General features: G+C 43.2%; 1 protein-coding gene across 1 annotated transcript in view; it reads left to right on the top strand.

The window, feature by feature from the left end:
- The first annotated feature begins 5,459 nt into the window (after positions 1–5,459).
- The window catches only part of DCAF12 (DDB1 and CUL4 associated factor 12), a 39,662-nt gene continuing 18,498 nt past the window's right edge, over positions 5,460–26,623 (top strand). The window contains exons 1-2 of the mRNA XM_082467598.1: positions 5,460–6,063; positions 7,150–7,404. Coding sequence (XP_082323724.1) covers positions 5,986–6,063; positions 7,150–7,404 — 333 coding nt within the window. The 5' untranslated portion in view covers positions 5,460–5,985. The remainder of the gene's footprint in view (positions 6,064–7,149; positions 7,405–26,623) is intronic.

Raw genomic sequence — 26,623 nt, 5'->3', positions numbered from 1 at the left:
CTCAAGCTAGTGGGAGAGACAGACATAGTGGGAGAGAAAACAGACCATTACAATACAGTGTGACAAATTAACCATGAAAATTTTCTGTGAGGGCACAGAAGAAGAGTATCTTAGCCAGGTTGAAAGATGAGTGATGGTAGGAGGGGACCAGTCACAGAAAAGGTGATTCTCAAGTCCAAGAAGTTATTTACTAAGAATGAATGATTCTTATTAGATGTGGGAATGAATGGACAAACCAGAGACACTTTTCTTAATCTTGGGAGGAAGTTTCAAATTGCATTCATTCATTAATTTATCCATTTATTCAACAAATATTTGTTGAGTGCTAGCATGTGCTAGGCACTAGAGATATAATGGTAGCAAAAATAACCATAGTCCCTGTTCTTGAGGAGCTTATATTCTAGTGGAGGAGACAGACATTAATCAAATAATCATACAAATAAATGTAAAATTTTAATTGTGTTAAGTGCTACAAAGGAGAAGTGTATGGTGCTATGAAACTGATAATGGGGAGGGGAAGGATTACTAGTCAAGGAGGCCAGGGAACGCTTTCCCGAGGAAGTAATGTTTAAACTGAGATCCAAAGAATGACTAAGTATTACAACAGCAAAAAGGCAAAAAGAGTGAACCAAATAGAGGTAAAGCTGTGCACAGGCCCTGTGGCAGGAGGGAGCATTTTGGTTAGGAAGGATTGAAAGAGGGCCAGTATGGCCAGACCTGAGGAAGGGGGAAGACTATGGTATGAGATGTGGCTGGAGTCAAGTTAGGAACCAGGTCATACAGGGTCTTTTTTTTTTTTTTTTTTTTTAATAAATTTATTTATTTATTTATTTTTGGCTGCGTTGGGTCTTCGTTGCTGCGCACGGGCTTTCTCTAGTTGTGGTGAGTGGGGGCTACTCTTCGTTGTGGTGCGCGGGCTTCTCATTGTTGTGGCTTCTCTTGTTGCGGAGCACGGGCTCTAGGCGCGCAGGCTTCAGTAGTTGTGGCACGTGGGCTCAGTAGTTGTGGCTCACGGGCTCTAGAGCTCAGGCTCAGTAGTTGTGGCGCACGGGCTTAGTTGCTCTGCGGCATGTGGGATCTTCCCAGACCAGGGCTCGAACCCGTGTCCCCTGCATTGGCAGGCAGATTCTTAACCACTGCACCACCAGGGAAGCTCCATACAGGGTCTTATAGGCCAGATTAAGGATTTTATCTTTATCCAAAGAACAAGAGAAAGACCTTGAAGAAAGTTAACCTGGAGGTGAGAATGGGGATGACTTGTTCAAATTTGCATTAAAAAAGATAAGTATCTGCAGAATGCAGAACAGAATAACAAAAGAGGTCAGAGTGGATGCTGGTAGTTCTTCTAGGAGACCTTCACAAATGGTGGGACCAATAGGTGACAGACTTGGACTAGGGTAATGAAGAGATGTGAATTGACTCAAGATACTAATAAGGTAAAATAATTAGGACTTGGTGATGGAATAGATGTGTGAGTGTATGAAAGAAGAGGGTACAAGAATTGGGAGAGGACTTCCCTGGTGGCACAGTGGTTAGGAATCCGCCTGCCAATGCAGAGGACATGGGTTTGAGCCCTGGTCTGGGAAGATCCCACATGCCATGGAGCAACTAAGCCCGTGCGCCACAACTACTGAGCCTGCGCTCTAGAGCCCGTGAGCCACAACTACTGAAGCCCGAGTGCCTAGAGCCCGTGCTCCTCAACAAGAGAAGCCACCGCAATGGGAAGCCTGCGCACCACAATGAAGAGTAGCCCCCGCTCGCCCCAACTAGAGAAAGCCTGTGCACAGCGACGAAGACCCAAAAGAGCCAAAAATAAATAAATTAAATAAATAAATTTTAAAATAACAATAACAAAAATTAAAAAAAAAAAGAATTGGGAGAGATAAAGGTGATTCCCAGGTTTTCATATGTCTGGAGAGTATTTTTGTTTTGTTTGTAGAGCTGAGGGCAAAGTGATGAATTCAATGTCCTCTCAGGTTCATTTCAGCCTACAGTATGGTTTTAAAATTTTTCCCCCTCCTAGCCTGATTGTCTCTTATAAAGTACAGAGGAGGAACCCAGGTGAAAGAATTTAGAATGTTTAATTTTTTTTTAATTAATTAATTTATTTTTAAAATTTATTTTATTTTTGGCTGCGTTGGGTCTTCATTACTGCGAGCGGGCTTTCTCTAGTTGCGGTGAGCGGGCTTCTCATTGCGGGGGCGTCTCTTGTTGCAGAGCACCGGCTCTAGGTGAGCGGACTTCAGTAGTTGTGGCTCGCAGGCTCTAGAGCGCAGGCTCAGTAGTTGTGGCGCACGGGCTTAGTTGCTCCACGGCATGTGGGATCTTCCCAGACCAGGGATCGAACCCGTGTCCCTTGCATTGGCAGGCGGATTCTTAACCACTGCGCCACCAGGGAAGCCCCTAGAATGTTTATTTATTTATTTATTTAATTTTTGGCCGTTACGTGTGGCATGCAGGATCTTAGTTTCCCGACTAGGGATCGAACCTGTGCCCCCTACAGTGGAAGCACGTAGCCCTAACCACTGAAGCACCAGGGAATTCCCATAGAATGTTTCTTTATATTGAGGTATAATTACATAAACTGCACAAATCTTAAATGTACAGCTTGATGAAATTTTACATATGTATACACTAGTATAATCACCACCAAGGTCAAGATATAGAAATTTCCAGCACACCAGAAGCCTCCTTGGGTTCTCTTCCCAGCTAGTAACCACCAAGAATAATGACTATTCTGACTTCTATTACTGTGATATTGTGATATAAGAAATATATACATTTGATCATGACACAAGAGCTCCTAAAACTCTTTTCCCAAGTGATAATGGTTAGAGGAGCAGCTCTTATTATTCGTAATAAGTCCCTTTCAACCATACTTGAGTTTATGTTAATGGGGTGACTCAAGCTGGGCCCCTAGGTAACTTTAGGATGGCGGCTATTTGCCAGGGGAACCAACCTTGTGATTAGAACATTGGAACTTTCAGCCCCACCCTCTTAACCACCAGGAAGGGGAGAGGAACAGGGGATTGAGTTAATCAATGGCTAATGATTTAATCAATCATGCCTATATAATGGAACCTCCATATAAACCCTAAACTATAGGGTTTGGAGAGCTTCCAAGTTGGTGGACATATCCACGTGCCACGACAGTAGCACACCCCAAACTCCATGGGGACAGAAGTTCCCACGCTCAGGACCCTTCCAGACCTCACCGTATGTACCTCTTCATCTGGCTGTTTATTTGTATCCTTTTTAAAATCCTTTATAATAAACCAGTAATAGTATTTATTTCCGAGTTCAGTGACCAATTACGGCAAATTATCGCACCTGAAGAGGTCATGGGAACCCCAGTTTATCTTTTTTACCATTGATTGACATTTGAACTATTTCCAGTTTAGGGCTATTATGAATAAAGTTGCTATGAATATTTTTGTAAATGCCTTTTGGTGGACATAAACACTCATTTCTTTTGGGTTTACAACCAGAAGTAGAACTGCTCTGTCACAAGGTACACATGTTTAGCTTTGGTAGGTACTGCCATAGATTTCTTCCAAATTGTTTGTACCAATTTACACACCCACTAGCAATGTATGAGTTCCAGTCATTCTACCTCCTCACCAATAGTTCATATTATCAGTCTTTTAAAAACAATTGTAGGGACTTCCCTGGTGGCGCAGTGGTTGAGAGTCCGCCTGCCGATGCGGGGGACACGGGTTCGGGCCCTGGTCCGGGAGGATCCCACATGCTGCTGAGCAACTAAGCCTGTGCGCCACAGCTACTGACCCTGTGCTCTAGAGCCCGTGAGTCACAACTACTGAGCCCACGTGCCACAACTGCTGAGGCCCGTGCGCCTAGAGCTCGTGCTCCGCAACGAGAGAGGCCACCGCAGTGAGAGGCCCGCGCACCGCGATGAAGAGTAGCCCTGCTCGCCACAGCTAGAGGGAGCCTGCGTGCAGCAATGAAGACCCAACGCAGCCAAAAATTAATTAATTAATTAATTAAAAAAAAAAAACAATTGTAAACTTTTAAACTTTCAAATAAATCTTCATTCTATTTTATTTCCACAGAAATGGTGAGCTCTGCTGGAAGGTGCATTCGGAGATAGTTCCTGGGATGTCAAGAGGAAGTGCACCAACCTCGAGGATGAACCTACAGCCTGTGACACTGGCAGAGGAGACCAAGATCCAAGCGCAGCCCAACAAAAACCTAGAGATTCTCAAAGGAATTCCAGACTCTTGTCCAGTGAGCTCCTGGGTCATCCAGGGCATTGTGAGGCAAGACAGAATTGGAACAACAGGCTCAAAAAAGGAAGCTGACCCACTACTGACCCACTCATTGCATGTATGTCTCTGAAGGGATAGGCCTGACCAAGTAAGACGGGGCTGCCTTTCCCAAGGTGGCATTAGGGGTTAGTGGCAGTGCTGACTTGGGATGGCGGAGGACACTATCTCAATCTGGTCTTTGGTTCGGCTTGGAAAACAAATCCAAATCTTCTCGTAGGCAGAACTTCAGATGGGCCAACAGAGCTCCCTGGAGGTATGAGGCCTGAAGCCTGAAGGGATCAGTGGGTAACTGGGCACTACAGCCTGAGGGCCGTCAGCCCCAAGGAAAAGCTTCCTGCTTCCTCAAAGGATTTCTTTGCCCGAGGAAAGGTGGGAGCTGGCACACAAATCCATACAGAATCTTCTGAAAATGGAGGCGAGGGTGATCCTGAAGAAGCCCCCTTGTCTGGTGACCAATGACAGCCCTAATTGGACTGACAAGTTAAAGGCTCCTCTCTTTGTGGTTCAGAATTTCACCCAATCTGCCCTGATGGAGACGTAACCTGGGCCCCAAGGAAGAGGCAGGCAGTAGCAGTCCCCTGTTCTAGTCCTCACCTTAGGACTGCATGGAAGACTTAAGAAACATAAATTACGGAGGGAGGCCTATTTCATAGAGCACAAAAGACAGTGTGGCCGGCAGGTCACAGGACTCTAAAGGGAGGCGAGGTCCCACGCAGCAGCTAAGGAAGAGGTGACTGAGGGGCTGCTGCGATTAGGGCAGCACAGAGGGTCAGGTGGGGGGAGGAGGCCAGCGGAGGGAGAAGACTGAGTGGAAAATGAAGCCTGAGAGCTCCCCAGGAGTGGGGAGAGGGTGGCCTGAGGCCCTGGGGCTGGTGTTGGGGGAACCTGGGCTGACTGTACCGGGCAGGGCAGGTTCTCTAAAGTGTGAAAGTCTGGACATGCTGGCGTGGATTTCGAGTCGGACACCACCTTGCGGGTTGGGAAAAGGAAGTTAATGCCTCCTCTCACAGTGTCCAGCCCTTGGCGCCAGGGCTCGGTTTCACAGGTTTGGGGAAACGTGCAGTGATCAAAGGGAGATAACCAGCGGTGACTGCGGGGTAAAGGCGTGTTGGGAGGGATTCCTTCCCCGAGCGAGGGTAATCGCCCTCACTTCCGGGTGCCTGCGGATGGGCGGGTGGGGCTCCGAGGTCGGGGGCCAGAACCCAGATTCCTTTGCCCCCAGGTCGCCCACCTCCAGCGGCAGTCAAACGGCCGTTGAAAAAGGGCTGGCGGCCGCTGAGCAACTGCCGCGAACTCTACAGCGAGCCCTAAACCCTGCCCTTCTCTTCGCACTGCATCTCCGTGGCGACGCGCTACGAAGTGCGACTGCGCGAGGATGACGGCGCGCGGGCTAGAGGGAGAGGGTGTTTTGGTTCCAGTCGCTCGCCGTCCTTACCAGACTTGGTCGTCGGAAAGCTTCGGGTTCCTGTCTCCCCTTCCCCTTCCCCTTCCCTTTCCCGCCCTGGTCCTCCCTCCCTCCCTCCCTCCTTCCCTTCTGCTTGCCTCCCTTTTTTTCTACTGCCTCCCGGGGTCCGGGCCATTTTCCGGACCGGGCGCACTACGGTGCGCGGCTCCGGGGCCCAGTATATGACCTGCCGTCTTGCTCCCGCTCGCTTCCCCCGCCCCATGTGGCTGCGGGGCCGCGGCGGCGCTGCCCACTATGGCCCGGAAAGCAGTTAGCAGGAAGCGGAAAGCACCCGCCTCGCCGGGAGCTGGGAGCGACGCTCAGGGCCCACAGGTGAGGGCTGAGAGGCCGGGCCCCGGGTGATAAGGCCGAGGCACCCAGAGGATAGGGTTAGCAAATCAGGGAACCGGAACGAGGTCCAAGGTCTTGGGGGGACGGGGGACGGGTGAAGAGCGGAGCCCTGGTCAGTAGGATCCGGGCTGGGCCCGCAGGAGTTCACTGGAAAGCAGATAGGGCGCAGGGGTGAGGAGCTAAAGGGGCACGTGAAAACGAGACATATTCCGGGGAGGCCTGCAGCCGGGAACGGGGCTTGAGGAGAAAACAAACTGGGTTTCTGAGGAAGGGAAACCGAAGTCGAGGAGAATCGGGAACAAAACCTCCCGTAAGATACCGGGAGAGACAGTGAAGTCCGCCTTCCTGTGGCCTGGGGAAGGGGAAATGATTGTGTCTCTCATATGGGAATGAGCCTCCCTTTGGATAGCCAAGCTCTGAGCTGGGCCTTTTGGCACTTGGACCCCTAGATGAAACAGCAGTTTCCAGGTATCACTCCTGTCCTGCTCTCTGGGTCTCTTCAGACTCAGATTTCCCGTGCCTCCCACCCCGTTGGTGTTTGATTTTTGGAATTCTGTAACTGCTTGGAGCGTGGACCTGGTCACAGGAAGGCGGCCACTGATAGGGCATCCCTGAAAGACCTGGGACCCCAGTTGGGCTCCTTGGGTTGCACCGTCCATGCTCCACGGGGAGTACAGGCTGAGAGGGAGAAGGGGGCCCATTAGAGATGCAGCCCAGGTCTGTATGTTAATCTCTTGGCCCTTCACTCCCTTCTCTATCAAGGATAGCTTTAAGGTACCTGAATCCTTCACTTATAAAAGGCCTTAGTAAACCTTTCATACTCTTTTCTGCTTTCCTTCCTTTCTCTTTCAGCCCTTGTTTTCCATAGGTATCACTAGGAGCAGCATCTTTTCAATGTTGGAAGAGTTAAACTGGACTTCTAGATTGACTTTCCTGTTCCATTGTATTTGTGTTTCTGTTGTATGTAAATCCTGCAGGATGAGTTCTTAGTGATTTCTCTAATACAGTAGGATCCCTTATTCTGACAAAGGTAGCCAAAGCAGTGATTTCTAATTTTGCTTTCCACAGTTTGGCTGGGATCACTCACTTCACAAAAGGAAAAGACTCCCCCCAGTGAAGAGATCCTTAGTGCACTACCTGAAGAACCGAGAAGTCAGGCTACAGAATGAAACCAACTACTCTCGAGTGTTGCATGCTTATGCAGCACAGCAACTTCCCAGCCTCCTGAAGGAGAGAGAGTTTCACCTGGGGACCCTTAATAAAGTGTTTGCATCTCAGTGGCTGAATCATAGGCAAGTGGTGTGTGGCACAAAATGCAACACGGTAAGTTTCTGGGTGGATGTGAACTTTCTCCTAGTTCTGGATATATGGCTCCACATGCCCTAGAATCTCTCACTGCTGGTTTTCCCCATCAGTTCTTTGGGGGAGGAGATTGCCTTATTCTCCTTTCCATTCCCTCCTATCTGTTCATGACTTCTTCTCTTTTCTATTCCTTTTCCCACTTCCACATTTCTTTTCTGGTAAATCTTCAGAGGAGTCTATTTCTTTAGGCCTCTTGCCATATGGATATGCCACTGCTTTTTGATTTCCTCCCCCCCCTGTTTTTATGTTGTCTTTTAAGTCAGAGGGCTCAGAGGAAAGAATGATGGTCTGGGCATCATTCAGGATACAGGATAGTGAAAACCTAGGTGTTGTCTGCTAGGCTAAGGGCATATGTAGAAGTATTTAAACTCGTACTTGGCTAAAGATAGGAATAAGACAAACACTCTCTTTTCAGAGGATAGAATCTAAAGATGTATTTCCTATAAGAAAGGGCAGGGACGTATGTTCGGTGGTATAGTTCAGGATGTATTGGGTTGGCCAAAACGTTCATTCGGGTTTTTCCATAAGATTTTATGAAAGACCCAAACAAACATTTTGGCCAACCCAATAAATGTTTGGTCTTTGCAAAGTAGCCTTCTGAAAAGGATTCAGTAGCAAGAAAAATTGAATATGACATGAGTAACAGAGTATTTTTACGTAGAATGACTTAGAAGATAGTTATAAGTGAATGAAGGGGAAATTTTATCAGTAAATTTAACCAGAACAATTAAAGGCATGGATAAAATGTCAATCCATGATTGGATATTGTGGATATGATTGGAACAGAAGAGCACAAATAGCATGATGTCAGAGGAATGGCAAGTGAGAAAAGACAGGGCCTGCAGGTGGAAAGTGATCTTTTTTTTTTTTTTTTAATAAATTTATTTATTTATTTTTGGCTGCTTTGGGTCTTTGTTGCTGTGCGCGGGCTTTCTCTAGTTGTGGCTCATGGGGGCTACTCTTTCATTGTGGTGCACAGGCTTCTCATTGCGGTGGCTTCTCTTGTTGCGGAGCACGGGCTGTAGGCACACGGGCTTCCGTAGTTGTGGCACACGGGCTCAGTAGTTGTGGCTCATGGGATTAGTTGCTCTGCGGCATGTGGGATCTTCCCGGACCAGGGCTTGAACCCGTGTCCCCTGCATTGGCAGGTGGATTCTTAACCACTGCACCACCAGGGAAGCCCTGGGAAGTGATTCTGATTAACATGTGAGAAAAGATCAGATGTAGGTCCAGCTGCTCTCTGTTTTCACCTCACCCTGGGTGAATACACAAGAAATGTCATAATGGCTGGGCGAATTTACCCTGGACAGAAACACATCTTGGATTAATTGAAAGAGAAGATGGCTCTAGATCAAGAAAGTCTTAAGTACTAGGAGAAGTATTTGTTTATAAAGGACATAGGCAAAGATTTAAACATGAGTTTTAAGGAACGATATAATACCATGGTGGTTGAGGCCAAGCTTTCATTTCCTCTTTTGTTGACGGTTGCTTGTTATAAAGAAGCCTTTCAAAACTAAATAGTGGTGGCAAGCTCCTACAAAACTTCCTTTTCCTAGTCTCTCAGGTCACTACTCTTGGTTTAAGAGAACTGTCATCGTTGTCACTTGGAGTAGAAAGAGTCTTCCATTTAGAGGAATTCATTTCACACCCCATACCCATACAAACCATCATAGTGTTTTGCCCAGCAAATGTTGCTGAATTTTGAACTGAATTAATCGTCGTAGTCTCCTGCTTCTTGAATTTATTGACCCTCTTTTGAAGGTGAGAATAATGTTGAGTAATAACCTACTCTTGATACGTGCCTCTTTCTGTCTTCCTGTTTCCTCATGACTTAAAGTGTTTAAGTGGAGTCTTGCTTTCTTTTCTTTTTATAATTAGTGTTTTTCTTTGCTTAGCTTTCAGAACCAAAATTGGGAACCAAGAACAGTGTTCTTCTCTGAACTTTGTGATATTTGGCAAATGATTCTCTTATCTGTGCCTTTGTTTTCCCATCTGTAAAATGCGAGTGCTGAGAAGGTAGCTGTATACATCTTGGGAAATATTTCAAGTTAGCAATATCTTACTTGTTCAGAAATAGTAGTGGTGATAATGAATCCAAAGCCTTTTCCAATGCTCTTGGCACTCCCTGGGACTTCCCTCAGTTTAAAAGGAAAATTACTTAAATAGTTAGCACTATCTTTGGATAATATCTGAAGAGTTTGGGGAGGGAGGAGTTCATGTTGGATTCTCAATAGTAAATTAAGTTTTGATGTATTGAAATTTTACCATCAGTGAAATGATTTAAATGTATTCAGTAGGAAAGGTATACCACAACTATTTATATTCTAAAATAATCTTTTAATATGTATCTGCAGGTTAGAAGCGCTTTTTGTCTTGGCTGCTGTTGGTATTTATGAGCGTTTAACTAAGTGTACACAGATGCTGAAAAGTTAGGCCATTTCCAAGTTAACTGACTTGGGGCTATAGTATAGAAACATTTGCTGAGGCAGTGGGTCATCCTCTGTGAAAAAAGCAGTAGAGGTTTTGTAAATTATTCTGTAGCTTGATTGGTGGGGTGGGAATTTCCCTGTGCTATGGGCTAACACTCAAACTAGGGGCAGTCCATTCAACCTCTCTGAATTCCCTGGGCCTTATAAGCACAGAAGTAAGATTGCTAGCCTATTTTTTTTGCTTTTTTTTTTTTGCCACACCACACAGCTTGCAGGATCTTAGTTCCCCGACCAGGGATCGAACCCATGCCCCCTGCATTGGAAGCTCGGAGTCCTAACCACTGAACTGCCAGGGAATTCCCCAGCCTATGTTTTAATCATTAACAACATTACAACACTCATATTTTTACTAAATTATTTAAAGAAGGAGAGGTAGCATAACCTTAATTGAAGTATGGGTTTGGGAACCAGGATGGGTAGGTATATTTTCCCGGTTTAGTGTTACAAACTCAGGTTATATACAGAGCCATACAGAAAAGCTAAATAAGAGAAGCTTGCCAGAAGAACGTTTGAAACAAAAAAACATTTGAAGAGAAAATGTTTAGTTTTGTGCTTTCAATCAGTTGAAGTTTGAGAGGGGGTAAAGATAGAAGTTAGTGGTTTAGGATTCACATATGTATAAGGGATTATTAAAATTGTTCTATTACCATGGAGAGAGGGTAGAGAAGTCACTCTCGGGTTCCATAAACCTTCCCTAAAATTGCAAAAATATCATTAGATGTATATTTTCTGAGCATGATATGGGAGGGTGGTGTAGGGGAGCAGTCCATAGATTTCATTACATTTTCGGAGGGAGTATTGTGAGCCAAAAATGGGTAAGAACCATTGATATTGACAGAGAGGTTAAGAACAGAACCTTGGAGAACACCTACATTTATGGTGCAGGAAGATCTGCTACAGGGGGAGCAGGGAGGTCAGAGGAAAACCAGGAGAGTACCAAAAACAATTCAAGAAAGTGGATATTTTGAGAGGGGTTGGTTTGGGAAGGATGGTGATAGGCAGAGTGATAATGTGTGCAGAGTCGAGGTTTTTAATTTTAGACATGAACTCTTATTTTCCATTTTTTGACTTTCAGGGACTCACTCACCTATAATAGATAAAATTGCTCCTTGCAGCTAGGGTGAACCTCCACCACAGGGAACCATGAAGCCACTCAGTAAGAGGGTGTTAGAAAGGATTTACAAGGGTGATTTGGGGAAAGGCTTAAGTAAATAGGATTTTCACAGGAAAATCTCCTGTGGAATTATTTTCAGCAAGACCCCAAAGCCTAAGTGATAGTACCAGGCTAACTCCTGTTGCCAGAGCTGCTTTTATCTTTCTCACCAACTCCCAAAGTAGTGGTCAGAGGTATACTGCTGACTTCACAGGTAGGCTTGGTAGATCACAATGAAGCAGACAAGGTGAGGCTTGGGCTGCAATTTGCTGCCAGATGAGAGGAAGAAGCACTTGGAGAAGCCTAGTTTTGGGGGTGGGGTGGAATAGTAGTTACCAGGGTTGAGAAAATAGCTATAATATTATAAACTTGAGTTTACATATTCAAATTCCTGAAATCATAAAAGCAGAATATGAAACTCAATTTGAGACACACAGAAACAAACAGGAAAAATGTGGGAGTTTTTTTCTGACTGGATTTTTTTTTTTTTTTTTAACGACAGTATTTTTTTTTTTTTTTAATTTATTTATTTATGGCTGCGTTGGGTCTTCGTTGCTGTGCTCCGGCTCTCTCTAGTTGCGGCGAGCGGGGGCTGCTCTTCATTGTGGTGTGGGGGCTTCTCATTGTGGTGGCTTCTCTTGTTGTGGAGCACAGGCTCTAGGCACGCGGGCTTCAGTAGTTGTGGCTCGAGGGCTCTAGAGTGCAGGCTCAGTAGTTGCGGTGCATGGGCTTAGTTGCTCCACGGCATGTGGGATCTTCCTGGACCAGGTCTGAAACCCATGTCCCCTGTATTGGCAGGCAGGTTCTTAACCACTGTGCCACCAGGGAAGCCCTCTGCCCATTTTTTGACAGGGTTGTTTGTTTTTTTAATATTGAGCTGCATAAGCTGTTTATATATTTTAGAGATTAATCCTTTGTCAACAGCATTCTTATCTGTATGATCCTTCTATATTTTGTAGTTAGGATATTAGCCTACTAGTTAGGTTTTAGTTTTTTAAATGGCATATGGTTATTCTTTGTCTAGTAAGAAATGTTCACAGTTATCCCAGAATTAGTCTTTATCTTATTTTGAGAATATTTGACTCTTTTGAGAGGAAGATTTTAGATGTGGAAGTGATAGAATTGCTGTCTTGGCAAGTTCATTCTGCTGGGCACATGTGCAGAAGTGTTTGTAGATTGAAAATCATTGTGTAAATGCTTCAAAAAGTCTAAAGTACTATGTCAAGTTAATTGATGTTATAAGGCTTTAGGAAGAGGAGCAGTAGGAATAAGTTTATGCCTCTTATATGTGATGGTGCTAGAGTTGGCTGCCCTTTTCTGACTTGTCTTCATCTTGAGAAGGCCTTGCTTGGATTAACGCAGGTATGGGCTCCAGGAGTCCTGTTTCATGTAGTGTGTTGCAGACTTTAGTCACCCTCTGTATGTGAGGGAATTAATGGTCAAGAATGTTAGGGCGTGACCCATGTACTTATGATCAGTTAATCTATAGCACGAGAGACAGGAATATACAATGGACAGAGGACAGTCTCTTCAATGAAAATTGGTGCTGGGAAAACTGGACAGCTACTTGTAAAAGAATGACATTAGAACATTTTCTCATACCATGTACAAAAATAAACTCAAAATGGATTAAAGTCCTAAGTTTAAGATTGGAAACCATCAAACACCTAGAAGAAAATATAGGCAGAAAACTCTGACATAAATCATAGCAGTATTTTTTTGGTATATCTCCTAAGGGAAAAGAAAAAAAGCATAATAAGCAAATGGGACCCAATTAAAACCTTTTGCACAGCAAACGAAAGCATCCACAAAATGAGAAGACAACATACTGAATGAGAGAAAATATTCGCAAGTGATATAAACAATAAGGGGTTAATACCCCAAATATGTAAACAGTTTATACAACTCAATATCAGAAGAACAAACAACCTGATTAAAAATTGGGCAGGGGGCTTCTCTGGTGGCGCGGTGGTTAAGAATCCGCCTGCCAATGCAGGGGACACGGGTTCGAGCCCTGGTCCGGGAAGATCCCACATGCAGCGGAGCAGCTAAGCCCATGCACCACAGCTACTGAGCCTGCACTCTAGAGCCCACGAGCCACAACTACTGAGCCCGTGTGCCACAACTACTGAAGCCCGCGCACCTGGAGCTCATGCTCCACAACAAGAGAAGCCACCGCAATGAGAAGCCCACGCACTGCAATGAAGAGTAGGCCCCGGTCGCCGCAAATAGAGAAAGCCCGCGCACAGCAACAAAGATCCAATGCAGCCAAAAACAAAATAAATAAAATAAATAAATAAATTTATTAAAAAAAAAAATTGGGCAGAAGGCCTGAATAGACACTTTTTCAAAGAAGACATACACATGACCAACAGGCACATGAAAAAATGCTCAGTATCCCTAGTCATCAGAGAAATGCAAATCAAAACCACAGTGAGGTATCACTTCACACCTCTTAGAATGGCTATTATCAAAAAGACCACAAACAACAAATGTTGGTGAGGATGTGGAGAAAAGAGACCCCTTGTATGCTGTTGGTGGGAATGTAAATTGGTGCAGCCACTATGGAAAACAGCATGGAGGTTCCTCAAAAAACTAAAAATAGAACTACTATATGATCCAGCAATTCCACTCCTGGGTATATATCCAAAGAAAAAGAAAGCAAAAACTCTAATTCAAAAAGATAACGTGCAAAAAAAAAAAAAAAAAAAAAAAAAAAAGATAACGTGCACCCTAATGTTCATAGCAGCATTATTACAATTGCCAAGATATACATACATATATATACATACACTTGCAGACAACAGTGGAATACTCCTCAACCGTAAAAAATGAAATTTTGCCATTTGTGACAACATGGGTGGACCTGGAGGGTATTATGCTTAGTGTAATAAGTTAGAGAAAGACAAATACTGTATGTTATCACTTATATGTGGAATTTAAAAAATAAAAGGAATGTATATACAAAACGGAAACTGACTCACAGATACAAAGAATAAACTAGTGGTTTCCAGTGGGGAGAGGGAAGGGGGGAGGGGCAAGATACAAGTAGGGGATTAAGAGATACCAACTACTATGTATAAAATAAATAAGCTACAAGGATATATTGTACAACACAGGGAATATAGCCAATATTTTATAACAACTTTAAATGGAGTATAAGCCATAAAAATTTTGAATCATTATGTTGTACACCTGAAATGAATATAATATTGTAAATTAGCTATATACTTCGATAAAAATTTAAAAATTAAAAAAAAAGGTTAGGGCCTGAACAGCAGTCCTGTGGAAGGATTCAAGAATTTTAGGGCAGCTTTTCTCAACAAGAATGTTGATGGTGTTTTGGTGGTTTCTTCCTTCTCTGGGACTTTACCTCATATTGCTGGAGATACCACATTCTTGGCTTCTGCTCCATAGATGCCAGCAGTCCCCCTCTACCCTGCACCCTCAGTTATTGTGACAGTCAGGCACATGCACGTGTACACGCAGGCACACATGCATGCATTTTCAAACATTGTGCCCACAGTTGACAACCACCTCAGAGCTTGAGGCGGGCAGTTTTTCTCTTAAGTGATCTGAGCCCTTTATTTCAGGTATAGTCTGTTGGAAGCTTGGGACGTTGGAGAATGAGCATAGGAGTAACATAGTGACTCTTGCGCTCCAGGCTTTTTTTTTCTAGCAGGATCCTTGACAGACATTACAGTCAGAGAAAAAGGTCTTCTCAAGCTGACACATGAACGTTTTTTCTTTTGGAATGGGAGCAGTGCCCGGTTCTGGTTCATGATGAATGAGAGTTTTTCCTGGTGATATCTAGGAGTATTGCTTTTTAGCTTGACCTTAAGCAGGATTCTTCATATATTTCCTGGTCTAGGAGATAAAAGGAAGAAACTGACCCAAAATTGGCAAATGGGTTCAATCCAGGATTATGGTTGGACTGCAACATTCGGCTTCTTTTTTTTTTTTTTTTAATTAATTAATTTATTTCTGGCTGCGTTGGGTCTTCATTGCTGCGCGTGGGCTTTCTCTAGTTGTGGCAAGTGGGGGCTACTCTTCATTGCGGTGCATGGGCTTCTCATTGCGGTGGCTTCTCTTGTTGCAGAGCACGGGCTCTAGGCACACGGGCTCAGTAGCTGTGGCTCGCGGGCTTTAGAGTGCAGGCTTAGTAGTTGTGGCGCACGGGCTTAGTTGGTCCACAGCATGTGGGATCTTCCCGGACCAGGGCTCGAATCCATGTCCCCTGCGTTGGCAGGTGGATTCTTAACCACTGCGCCACCAGGGAAGTCCCAACATTCAGCTTCTTAAACTGCTGATTCCACTTGAATGCCCTTATATGCCTTTGGATCCTTGGAGGCCATCAGTCCCTCTCACATGTTAGGTGGGGATGTTTTCATCAGGACAGTTTTCGAATGTGAGAAGAAATGGAGTAATATTTCTGCATTTCATTGGCTAGAATGTAGTGGGACAACTTTGTGGTTTGTGTCTGCTTTTACTAAATTTATAACCATTTATTGAGTTTCTCCCATGTATGGCAAGACACTGCTTCATGTGGGGTTGCAGTGATATAGAAGCAAATCTCAGACAGAGCTGGAAGGGACTGTGACCGCTGGCCTCCACTTTTTCTTTTAGAGTTGAAGAAACAGACCCAAAGGGAGAAAAGTTATTTGCCTGAGATTCTATAATGAGTTAAGTTTGGGTCCTAATTTTCCTTATTCCTTGTCAGAATTCTTTATGTTATGCCAAGTACTCCTCAAACTTTCACTGCAATAACCCTAATGGCAGAGGACTGCCTGACCTCTGCTTAGCTTGGCTGGGATACAATACATAGCTGCGTGCAAAGTTAATAACAACATAGATGCCTCATTAGAAGCGCCAACCAGGAGTGCTCCCGGGAGGAAGTCATTCCTAGCTAGGGTATTCAGAGAGGATTTCCTAGAGGAGGAAGAGGCTTCAACGATGGGAAGGAAGCAAGGATGTCCATTCCATAGCAGAGTCAGGAATATACAAGGAATGTTGAGCGACTCTGGATAGACCCATTTGGCTGATGCTGGGCAGAAACAAGGGAGAGTGACTCAAGTCGCTGGGGATTTGGTTGACAAGACTAACTGAATCTCCTGTGGATAACTTTTTTTTTCTTTTCCTTCTGACTCATGTCTAGCCTTTAATAATGAATAATCCTGTTGATCACCTTTCTCATCTGGAGAATTGAGTCACATGCTTCGCAGCATGGCCCTTGGTGAATTTATGGCCTGTTCCTGCAGCCCTGTAGACTTGGAGGATGGGGAAACCTGGGTAGCTGAGAGCAGAGGTTTGCTGGGCGGTGCCTGGCAGGCTAACTACCTGCTGAAAGTTAGTAATGAGTTAGTTAGTCTGGTTACTTGATTTGGTTCCTGTTTTCCTTGGGCTCTTCCTTTAGTCTTCTTTTGCCAGTCCACCTTCTTCTAAATTGATGTATATTTGATTTCTGATTGCTTAGGCCTTTGTTTCCTAAGCATGACTCAGGAACTGTCTGCATCACAATCACTTGAGGTATGTGTTTAAAATGCAAGTTTCCTGGTCCCCACTCCAGTACTGGTTTAGGATTTTTCCTTCCGTGAAACCTAGGAATTGGAATTTTAAACAAGCTCTCAGGCAATTTTTAGATGAACCACTGGCTTAGACTTTATGCTGTATAGCAATAATTTTTTTGTCACCTTATTAAATCTAGACCATTCATTTGAATCCTCCTTGTATTTTCTAAACCACACTCAGGGCATAGGTGGGACATCATTTTTAATGGATCTGGAAGAATTTCCTTGTAGGCATCTTGGTTAATATCTGTTCAGCAACCAGTAGTGTGTAATCAAATCTTATTTCTGCACTTTGAGGAAGCCCTTGACAAATAATTATTTTCCTTATATGCCAGTTCTGGTCTCAACAGACAAAGCAAGAAATTTGCCCATTCTTTTTTTTTTTTGTGGCTGCGTTGGGTTTTCATTGCTGCGCGTGGGCTTTCTCAAGTAGCAGCGAGCGGGGGCTACTCTTCATTGCGGTGCACGGGCTTCTCATTGTGGTGGCTTCCCTTGTTGTGGAGCACGGGCTCTAGGCGCACAGGCTTCAGTAGTTGTGGCACACGGGTTTCAGTAGTTGTGGCATGCGGGCTTCAGTAGTGTGGCTTGTGGGCTGTAGAACGCAGACTCAGTAGTTGTGGCACACGGGCTTAGTTGCTCCACAGCATGTGGGATCTTCCCGGCCCAGGGCTCGAACCCCTGTCCCCTACATTGGCAGGCAGATTCTTAACCACTGCGCCACCAGGGAAGCCCCTGCCCATTCTTTTTTTAGGTCAGATCTTAGCTTAAGTCATTACTTTCCAATTTTTTGGTCTCTTTACTGGAAGAGTTATAGTAAACTTAAGTCAGAAATATCAACAAGTTTAAGTCATTTTGTATTGTGTATTTGGATTCAGAGATTCATGGGTTGAATCTGGGCTCCATTTCTTACTAGCTTTGTACCCTTGGACAAGCCAAGTAATTTCTCCGTAGCCTTTCTTTCACCTTTAAAATAAATGGAGTGGGGACTTCCCTGGTGGTCCAGTGGTTAAGACTCCACACTCCCAATGCAGGGGGCCCGGGTTTGATCCCTCGTCAGGGAGCTAGATCCCACATGCATGCCGCAACTAAGAGTCCGCATGCCACAACGAAGATCCTACATGTGGCAACGAAGATCCCACGTGCCTCAACTAAGACCCAGTGCAGCCAAATAAGTAAATAAATACATATTAAAAAAATAATAATAATAATGGAGTGAGTAGTATCTGCCTAGCTCAGTCATGAAGAAGATTAATAAGATGTTGGTTAGCTCGGTGCCTAGACCATGTACTTAGTAAATTGTTGATGTAATTAATGGCGGTGGAGGAGGAAGTGGTAACAGTAGTTTGATGGTTCTAACCTTTAGGTGTATTTCTGGCCAAATTCAGATACATAAGATAAGATAAGAAGTGACCATTTTTCTACCCTGTAAATTGGTTATTTTCTGTATGTAAGTCACATCCCAAGGAGCTTAAACATTTAAAAATAATTCATTTAGATATAATTTATATAAGAAAAAGTACAATTAGGAAATTATAGTTAATTTCATCATAAAAGGGATATAGATAAAAGCAAAATATTTTTCTGTATACAAATTAAAGTGTTAACCAGTTCTGATAAGGATGTGGTGGAACAGGTCATATATTTATTGCCACTAAAACCCTTTTTTGAAAGTAATTTGGCATTATGTTTCAAATACCTGGGGTGTATTGTTTGTTGAATGAAGAGCCTAATAAGTATTATACCCTTTGACCTAATATTTTCATACTTTGGAAATTATCCAAAGGAAGAGAGAAGTCTTTTTTAACAAAATAATTATTGGAAGCTATTTTATCAAAATGTTAACAATAGAATACTTAAGTAATTTATGGTAAATCAAATCTGCATGATAATATGGAGGTATTGACATAATTGTGAAGACTGTAATAACATGCAGAGCTTTTGATATGTTAAATGTAATGAGGTACAGAATTCTCTCTTTGCTGATTATAGCTATGCACCATTATACATGCATGTGATTAAGGACTGAACAGGAACTTGACAAATGAAAAACAGACTTGAAAAGAGGGATAGGATTTTTTTTTTTTTTTTTTTTGGCTGTGTCGTGTCTTAGTTGTGGCACACAAGATCTTTCGTTGTGGTGTGCGGGCTCTTTGTTGCAGCACGTGGGCTTCTCTCTGGTTGTGGTGCAGGGGCTCCAGGGCACATGGGCTCTGTAGTTGTGGCACACGGGCTCAGTATTTGCAGCGTGCGAGCTTAGTCGCCCCGCGGCATGTGGGATCTTAGTTTCCTGACCAGGGATGGAACCAGAGTCCCCTGCATTGGAAGGTGGATTCTTAATCACTGGACCACCAGGGAAGTCCCGAGGGATAGGATTCTGAGCAATCTTCCTTGCATTTTTTATTTCCAGTATTGTAGATAAAGTATTGTCAATAAACTCTATAATTTAAAAAAAAAATGTTACTTCAGCTAGATGTTTTTTCTTAGCCTAAAGCAATGGTGAAAGTGGCCTTGCCAGGTTGCCATTCAGTGCTTGTCTTGTTTGCTGACAAAGATTGAGCAGTCACGTAGTATACCTCCTCTCTAGGGAAAGAGTGTAAAGAAAGAGCTTGGAAATACAGTGGTAGGATATACGGCAAAAGGAATTTCCCCTCTCAAGTCACAGAAGTTTTTTGGAGTTCCAGATAACACCTGGAGAGAGTTCTTCCTTTTCAGTGGGCAGATACATAATCATATTATCATTAAGTCTTTGTGCTGTAAGGCTCAGGAAGTAAGAATGAGAGAATAGGGATTATGTTATTGTTTTAACACTGTTATTATTAAAAGTTTATAATCTCTTAATATACTAGATAATTAATTAGTGTGTAATGACAATCTGCTCTCCAGTAGTTTGCAGTTTAGAGATAAGGCTTCCTGTTAATTCTGAGTAGGAGGTCTTATGCCTTGAAATGCTCTGGGGAGCAAAAAGCTGAGAATATCTTGTTTTCTTCTGAATAATCTATACATTAACTATTAGTATCCTTCAGTACTATAGGAATTAATTTTCATCTTCCATAGGAAGAAATGAGGATCTGTGTAAAATCAGGCTAGTTGACCAATTCTTTTGTTTATCCTTCTATTCTCTGATTGGCTCGTATATCACTTGGAAGTAGGACATGGGCTTTGTATTTAGATAAAGGCAACACCCAGTTGAGTTCTGATTTTACAACCTAAGAGAAATTTTTTACCAAATGTTTGTCAAGGTGATTGAGGTAGTTAAACCTCTGTGGTGTACTGTCAGAGGCTCTTCACTTGGTGACTTTGGCAGATACCAGGCAAAATCTTAGGTGTCTTGCCAAAGCTGACTCTCAGGACTTATTCCATTTTCAACAGAGCCCTCCAAAATCGGGTTAAGAATCAGTTTACTGGACTTGTTAACTATAACACTTGTAAAGAATTATGTTACTGGGAATTCCCTGGTGATCCAGTGGTTAGGACTCTATGCTTTCATTGCTGAGGACCTGGGCTCAGTCGCTGGTTGGGGAACTAAGATCCTGCAAGCTGCGTGCCCCCCCCCCAAAAAAAGAATTATTATGTTACTTAAATTCAGGATAATTGTAAATCCTAATATGGTCCTCCTCCCACAAAATCATGATTCTAGTGGGAAAATATCAGAACTCAGGACCTAACACGAAGTACCATTGCTGATTTCAGCAAGCCAGCCCTATAGCCATCTTTTGGAGGAGCAGCTTAGATTCACAATTGAAAGAGTAAGAGATCTTAGCATAGCACAGGCACCTGGATTTAGATACAAGAATGTTCACTGCAGTGTGTTTTGCATTACTGAAAATTTGGATACAGCATAAATGTTCGATAACAGGGAATGTGTTCGATAAATTCTAGCATACCCATGCAGCGAATCACCTTAAAGCCATTAAAAATTATTTAAAGGTATATAGATTAATTTGAAAAGGTATTAAAAGATATAAAATAATATGTATGAGGTCACATTTTTATAAATGGAGAAAAATATGTATGCATGTGACTGGGTATATAGTGAAGGACCTGAAAAAAATACACCAAGTGGTAGTAGGTAGTGATGGTGTTCATTTTCTAATTTCCCCTTTTCTATGTTTTACAAGTTTATGATGTGTTACTTTTGTAATTTGGACCCCAAAAATGTTATTTTACTTTAAACAACCACATGGGTCTTTCCTTTAATAGACTTGCAATAGAAACAGTGACTCAACTTTCTAGATATGACAACTCTTCTAGCTCCTGAACAGTCTAAAATATTTATAGCTATAGAGTCTTGATATTGTTCAAGCAGCTTATTGATCTCGGCCATACCCCTGTCTCCTGCACAGCAGGATGCAGGTGAGTAGGCAGCAAGCTTTTAGAGATGGGCTGGACAGAATGCCTGATTCTCCTGGACATCATTGGAGTCCTGAGTAAGTGCAGCTCATTTCAGGGCCTGTGGTCCTTTTCTTTTATCTTTTAATTATGCACATCATATGTGTTCCCTGAGGAAAAAAAAATCAACATTCCTGGATGCATTTTTATTTTTATTTATTATTATTTTTTAATATTTATTTGGTTGCACTGGGTTTTAGTTGTGGCAGGCAGGCTCCTTAGTTGCGGCACATGGGCTCCTTAGTTGCAGCAGGCAGGCTCCTTAGTTGTGGCTCACGGGCTCCTTGTTGCAGCTCGCCGGCTCCGTGGCATGCGAACTCTTAGCTGAGGCATACATGTGGGATCTAGTTCCCTGACCAGGGATCGAACCTAGGCCCCCTGCATTGGGAATCTTCACCACTGAGCCACCAGGGAAGTCCCTGGACTCATGTTTTTAAAAGGGAGGGTATTCATTTAATAACATAGCATGACCAACTTTCCATGTTAATAAATATCCTCTACTCCATCATTCTTAAAGGCTGTATAATAATCCATTGTGTGGATATTTCCAATCCCCTGTGGTGTTTCACTAGTTTAAAATTCACTGTAATTTGGGATTTCCCTGGCAGTTCAGTAGTTAAGACTCTGTGCTTCTGTTATAGGGGGCACCGGTTTAGTCCCTGGTCAGGTAACTAAGATCCCGTGTGCTGCACAGCGGGGCCAAATAAATAAATAAATAAATAAATAAATAAATAAATAAAATTCACTGTAATTAAAATTGTTCACCTGTCATTATTTCCTTATCATAAATTTCTAAAATTGAAATTGCAGAGTTTACACATTTTTAATTTTTGATACATTTTGTCTAACCATTTTCTGTTGTGTTTCTGGATCTTGGCTCTCTCCTTTGCTCCTCCCCATCTCCGTTTGGGAGAGAAAATGTATTCCTCTGCTTGATTTCAATTATCCTCCCTTTCCCATACTTAAGCTGCCCTCTTGCCTTTTACCATCTGACTTGGTATAGTCATCCTGTCTGTGCGACCTATGTGGATTTGCTTTCCTTTCTCCATTAACCTCCATCTAAAACACTCTTTGATACTTTGGGAATCTCCCCTCCCCCCGTTTTATTCAGCCACCTTGACTTTCTGTACACACAATTGCATATGTCTATATGCAAATACATGCATTTAGAGGTGTACTCACTAATCTTACAATCTTCCTGATTGTAAGGCCTTTGCTCTCTTTTTTCCCTCTGTCCTGACTTGTAAGGTGCAGGGAGCCATTAAGCCTCAAGCTTACCTTGCCGTGCTGCTGGTTTCTGGCAGGGATCCCAGTAGGGTAATGTGGAGCAGCCTCATTCTGGGAAATGTTACAGGAGCTGTATGAAGCCTTGACCCTTTGTCAGACAGCTTGGGGAGATCGTCTGTGGCACTCCATCCACATCCCTGTTCCTTTCTTTGAAAAAGCAAAAAGGCGCTATCCTTCACATGGTGCTTAGTCATTCCTCTGCAGGGATGAGGGTGAGGTTGGGGGTAAACTCTTGTTTTCCCGGGCCTCTACAGAGCCAGCTGTTTGCATTTCCCTTGTATGAAATCTTTTTCATCTAGTGTAGAAGCCTTTCTTATAACCTACTGAATGAAACAAACATTAGAATAGAATGTTACTATTAGCTAGTACTTGTTACTATTCTGTGCTGAGCCCTGTGCTAGATACTTTACATTTTATTAGACCTCCTAGCAACCCTATTAGATAAATAATATTATTCAAGTTTTATAGATAAGAAACAAGATTCAGAAAGGTGAAAGTGACTTGATCAAGATCTCATAGCTACTAAGTAACCAATGGAATTCAAACCTAGGTCTCTCCCAAGTCCAAAACTGGAGAGGTTGGGCTTAAGACTTTCTTGGACATGAATAGATGAAGCCTTTTCTCTTCACCTTTTCTGGGTGGCAGAAATGGAGCCCTGTTTTAAGGCATAGGGTTGTGTCTTATCAAATGCATCGTCCTTAGTGTACAGAGCAGATTCTCTCTACATCAGTGCTTCTCAAACTTCAGTGTACTTGGAGATCTTGAGAAACTCCAGATGCTGATTTAATAGGTCTAGGGTGAAGGCCTGAGATTCTTTGTTTCTAACAAGCTTCCAGATACTCCTCTGAATAGCAAGGCTCTAGATCAGTGATTGTTAAACCTGGGCAGTCATTAGATTCACCTGGAGATCCTTGAAAAAAAATTCACTTTTACTGGCCCCAAACTCAGAACTTTCTAATTGGAGGAGTTTTAGGGTAGGGCCTGGGAATTGTTTTTAAATATTTATTTATTATTTATTTGGCTGTGCCGGCTCTTAGTTGCGGCATGCGAGCTCTTAGTTGTGACATGCAGGATCCAGTTCCCTGACCAGGGATCGAACCCGGGCCCCCTGCAATGGGAGCATGGAGTCTTAACCACTGGACCATCAGGGAAGTCCCTGGGAGTTGTGTTTGTTTTGTAGTATTTTTAAAAAAAGAAAATTCCCCAGGTTATTGTATTATATTATATTGTATAGTAATCAGTTGGAGAATCACTGATCTAGAAGCTAATATATTATGGTTGCATTGCACCACACAACACAAAAGTGTAAGTGGGCAGTACATTTTGCTTTATTAAACATTTGAGGGGCTGTGTTGGTTAGAGATTGTTTGTTTAAAAGGGTAAGAAATCCACTCACATTTATTGGAAGGGCTAGCTTGCAAACCTGAAGAGCAGGAAGTATCCCTGGATCTCAGAAAAACAACTAGGAGTTGGAAAGCCCCTAGGAACCAGGGATGTCCATGCTTCCTGTCTTCTGTTTCCTTTTCTCTGGGGACTGGCTTTGGTAGAAAATGGCCACGCAGACAGTTTGGTTTAGTGCCAGCAGCCAGTTCCATATTGCTGAGAGAATTTGAATGACCCGGTCCAGTCTAGCCTCTGGACTGGTTCTCCTTGAGCCAGGAGGCCACCCCAGGACAGTGCTGTGATCTGGAAATCTGGACTGTATCAAACTCAGCTACAGGCCCCCACTCTGAGTGCAGGGATGTTGGAGCCCCCTAACATCATTGGGCAGACCCCCTGAAAGGTGGTTACTGTAAGCGCTTACTATGTAGCTCTGCATGGTTGGGGCAGGAGAATAGAACCAAATAGGGTAAACCCCCTGCTCTTGGAATTGGAAGGACATTATTAGCTTAATGGAGAAGAGAGACAAGTAAAGAATTTTTTTTTTTTAATTTATTTATTTTGACTGTGTTGGGTCTTTGTTGTGGTGTGCGGGCTTCTCATTGCGGTGGCTTCTCTTGTTGCAAAGCATGGGCTCTAGGCACGCAGGCTTCAGTAGTTGCAGCACTTGGGCTCAGTAGTTGTGGCTTGCAGGCTCTAGAGCACAGGCTCAGTAGTTGTGGCGCACAGGCTTAGTTGTTCCGCGGCGTGTGGGATCTTCTCTGACCAGGGCTCGAACCCATGTCCCCTGTGTTGGTAGGCGGATTCTTAACCATTGAGCCACCAGGGAAGCCCGAGACAAGTAAAGATTTTGAAACTGTGATAAGATCTAAGTATTGTGGGTAGAGGGCTGTCTTGGGAGCCTACAAGAGAGGAACTTAACCAGCCTGGACATTAAGGAATATTCATAGAGGACATGTCTGAACTGAGTCATGAAAGGTAAGGACATGATGGCCAGGTAAAGAAAAGAGTAGGAGAAAGCATTTCTGGCATTGTGAACAGCATGAGCATGAAACAAAATAATTATATTTCACTGAAGAGTTTTGTGTGAGTAATAATTAATAAGCAGTTCTTTCTAGAGTATAAGGTCCATGGCAGGATTTGAAACTAGAGAGATAGGTAGGGGCCACATTGAGAAGAGTCTTGATGCCATGCTAAGGGGCTTGAATTTAGATAAAGGGGAACCATTAGATATTTTTTAATTGACATGGGAGGATTTCCATTTTTATGAAGATGAATGATTATAGTATGGAGAATAGTTTTGATGGTGACCTTGCCTGAAAGCACAAAGACCAGTTGCAGTTGTCTAGAGGAGAGAGGATGGAGAGGAAGGAGCCAACTGTAAGAATATTTAGGAGATAGTTTGGCAGGACTAGTTGGGATGATGGGAATGAGGGAGGAGAAGGAGTCTAGGATGAATCCCAGGCTTGTGTGACCAGGCAGATTTTGGTGACATTAGATGAAATGAGCAATTTGGGGAGGAAGAGTATTTGTTTTAGACACATTGAGTTTAAAAATGCCTGTCAAAAAAAATAAAAAATAAAATAAAAATGCCTGTCAGACACATCAGTGACTGTGCCTGTTAGGCAGGGGTTCTGCCTTAAGTAGTTGTCAGGGCTTACAGATTCGGGAGTGATTCCCCTCTCTCCACCTTCCCTTTTAAAATTTTTCCTCAGTCTCTACCTGGCGGTCTTGTTCTAGCTATTCTTCCTTTCCTTTTTCTATTTTAAATTTAAGGCTTACATACTTTCTCCTTTCATAGATCTTCCTGTGCAAGCAGTAGGCTACTTTATACAAAGATATGACATGATTTGGCTTCACTCTGAGAATTGCTGATAAGATTTTAAATGAACTACCTAGACTATAAGGTATATGAGAGCAGAGATCATTCCTAGTAGTTATATTTCTAGCACCTAGAACAATTCTTGGCATTTAGTTGGTGCTGAATCAGTGAGTGAATAAATGAATCATTGAATCACATAAAGAGTTTAATAATAATAGACTCCAGGGACTTCCCTGGTGGCACAGTGGTTAAGACTGCACTCCCAATGCAGGGGGCCCGGGTTCAATCCCTGGTAAGGGAACTAGATCCCACATGCATGCCGCAACTAAGAGTTCATGTGCCACAACTAAGGAGCCCGCCTGCCACAACTAAGGAGCTCATGTGCCGCAACTAAGGAGCTTGCGAGCCATAACTAAGGAGACTGCCTGCCGCAACTAAGACCCAGCGCACCCTAAATAAATAAATAAATATTTTTTTTAAAAAAAGACTCCACTGGGAATGCCCTTTGTCTAAGACTGATCTTTTCCATAAAGTATTTCTCTGAGTTGAATTTTGGAGAGTGAAAGGGGTTTAGTTTGGTACAGAAATGGATAAGAGCATTTCAGGCAGAAGCAGCAGCATGAGCAAAGGCATGGTGGCACAAAACAGAATGTGTGTGTGATAGATAAGCAGTGAGATATGAATATCTCTTACCTTGTCATGTCTCAGGTCACTCTTGCAAATGTGGTAATGTTTATAGGTATGTCTAATAGTGGTTGTGATGTGTTTTGTTTATAAGTTTCTATGCATGGTTAGATAAGAATTAGTTATATAGGGACTTCCCTGGTGGTCCAGTGGTAAAGAATCCACCTTCTCCACTGCAGTGAGAAGCCCACGCACTGCAACGAAGAGCCCCCGCTCACCGCAACTAGAGAAAGCCCGCACTCAGCAAGGAAGACACAATGCAGTCAAAAATAAAATAAATAAAATAAATAAATTTTTAAAAAAATCTTTAAAAAACAAAACAGAAAAAGAATCCGCCTTCTAACGCAGGGGACACAGGTTCGATCCCTGGTCGGGAAACTAAGATCCCGCATGCCACAGGGCAGCTAAG

Source organism: Balaenoptera physalus (genome assembly GCF_965194825.1).
Source record: "Balaenoptera physalus genome assembly, chromosome: 7".
NCBI lineage: Eukaryota > Metazoa > Chordata > Mammalia > Artiodactyla > Balaenopteridae > Balaenoptera > Balaenoptera physalus.
This window is presented reverse-complemented; position numbering and strand designations above follow the sequence as displayed.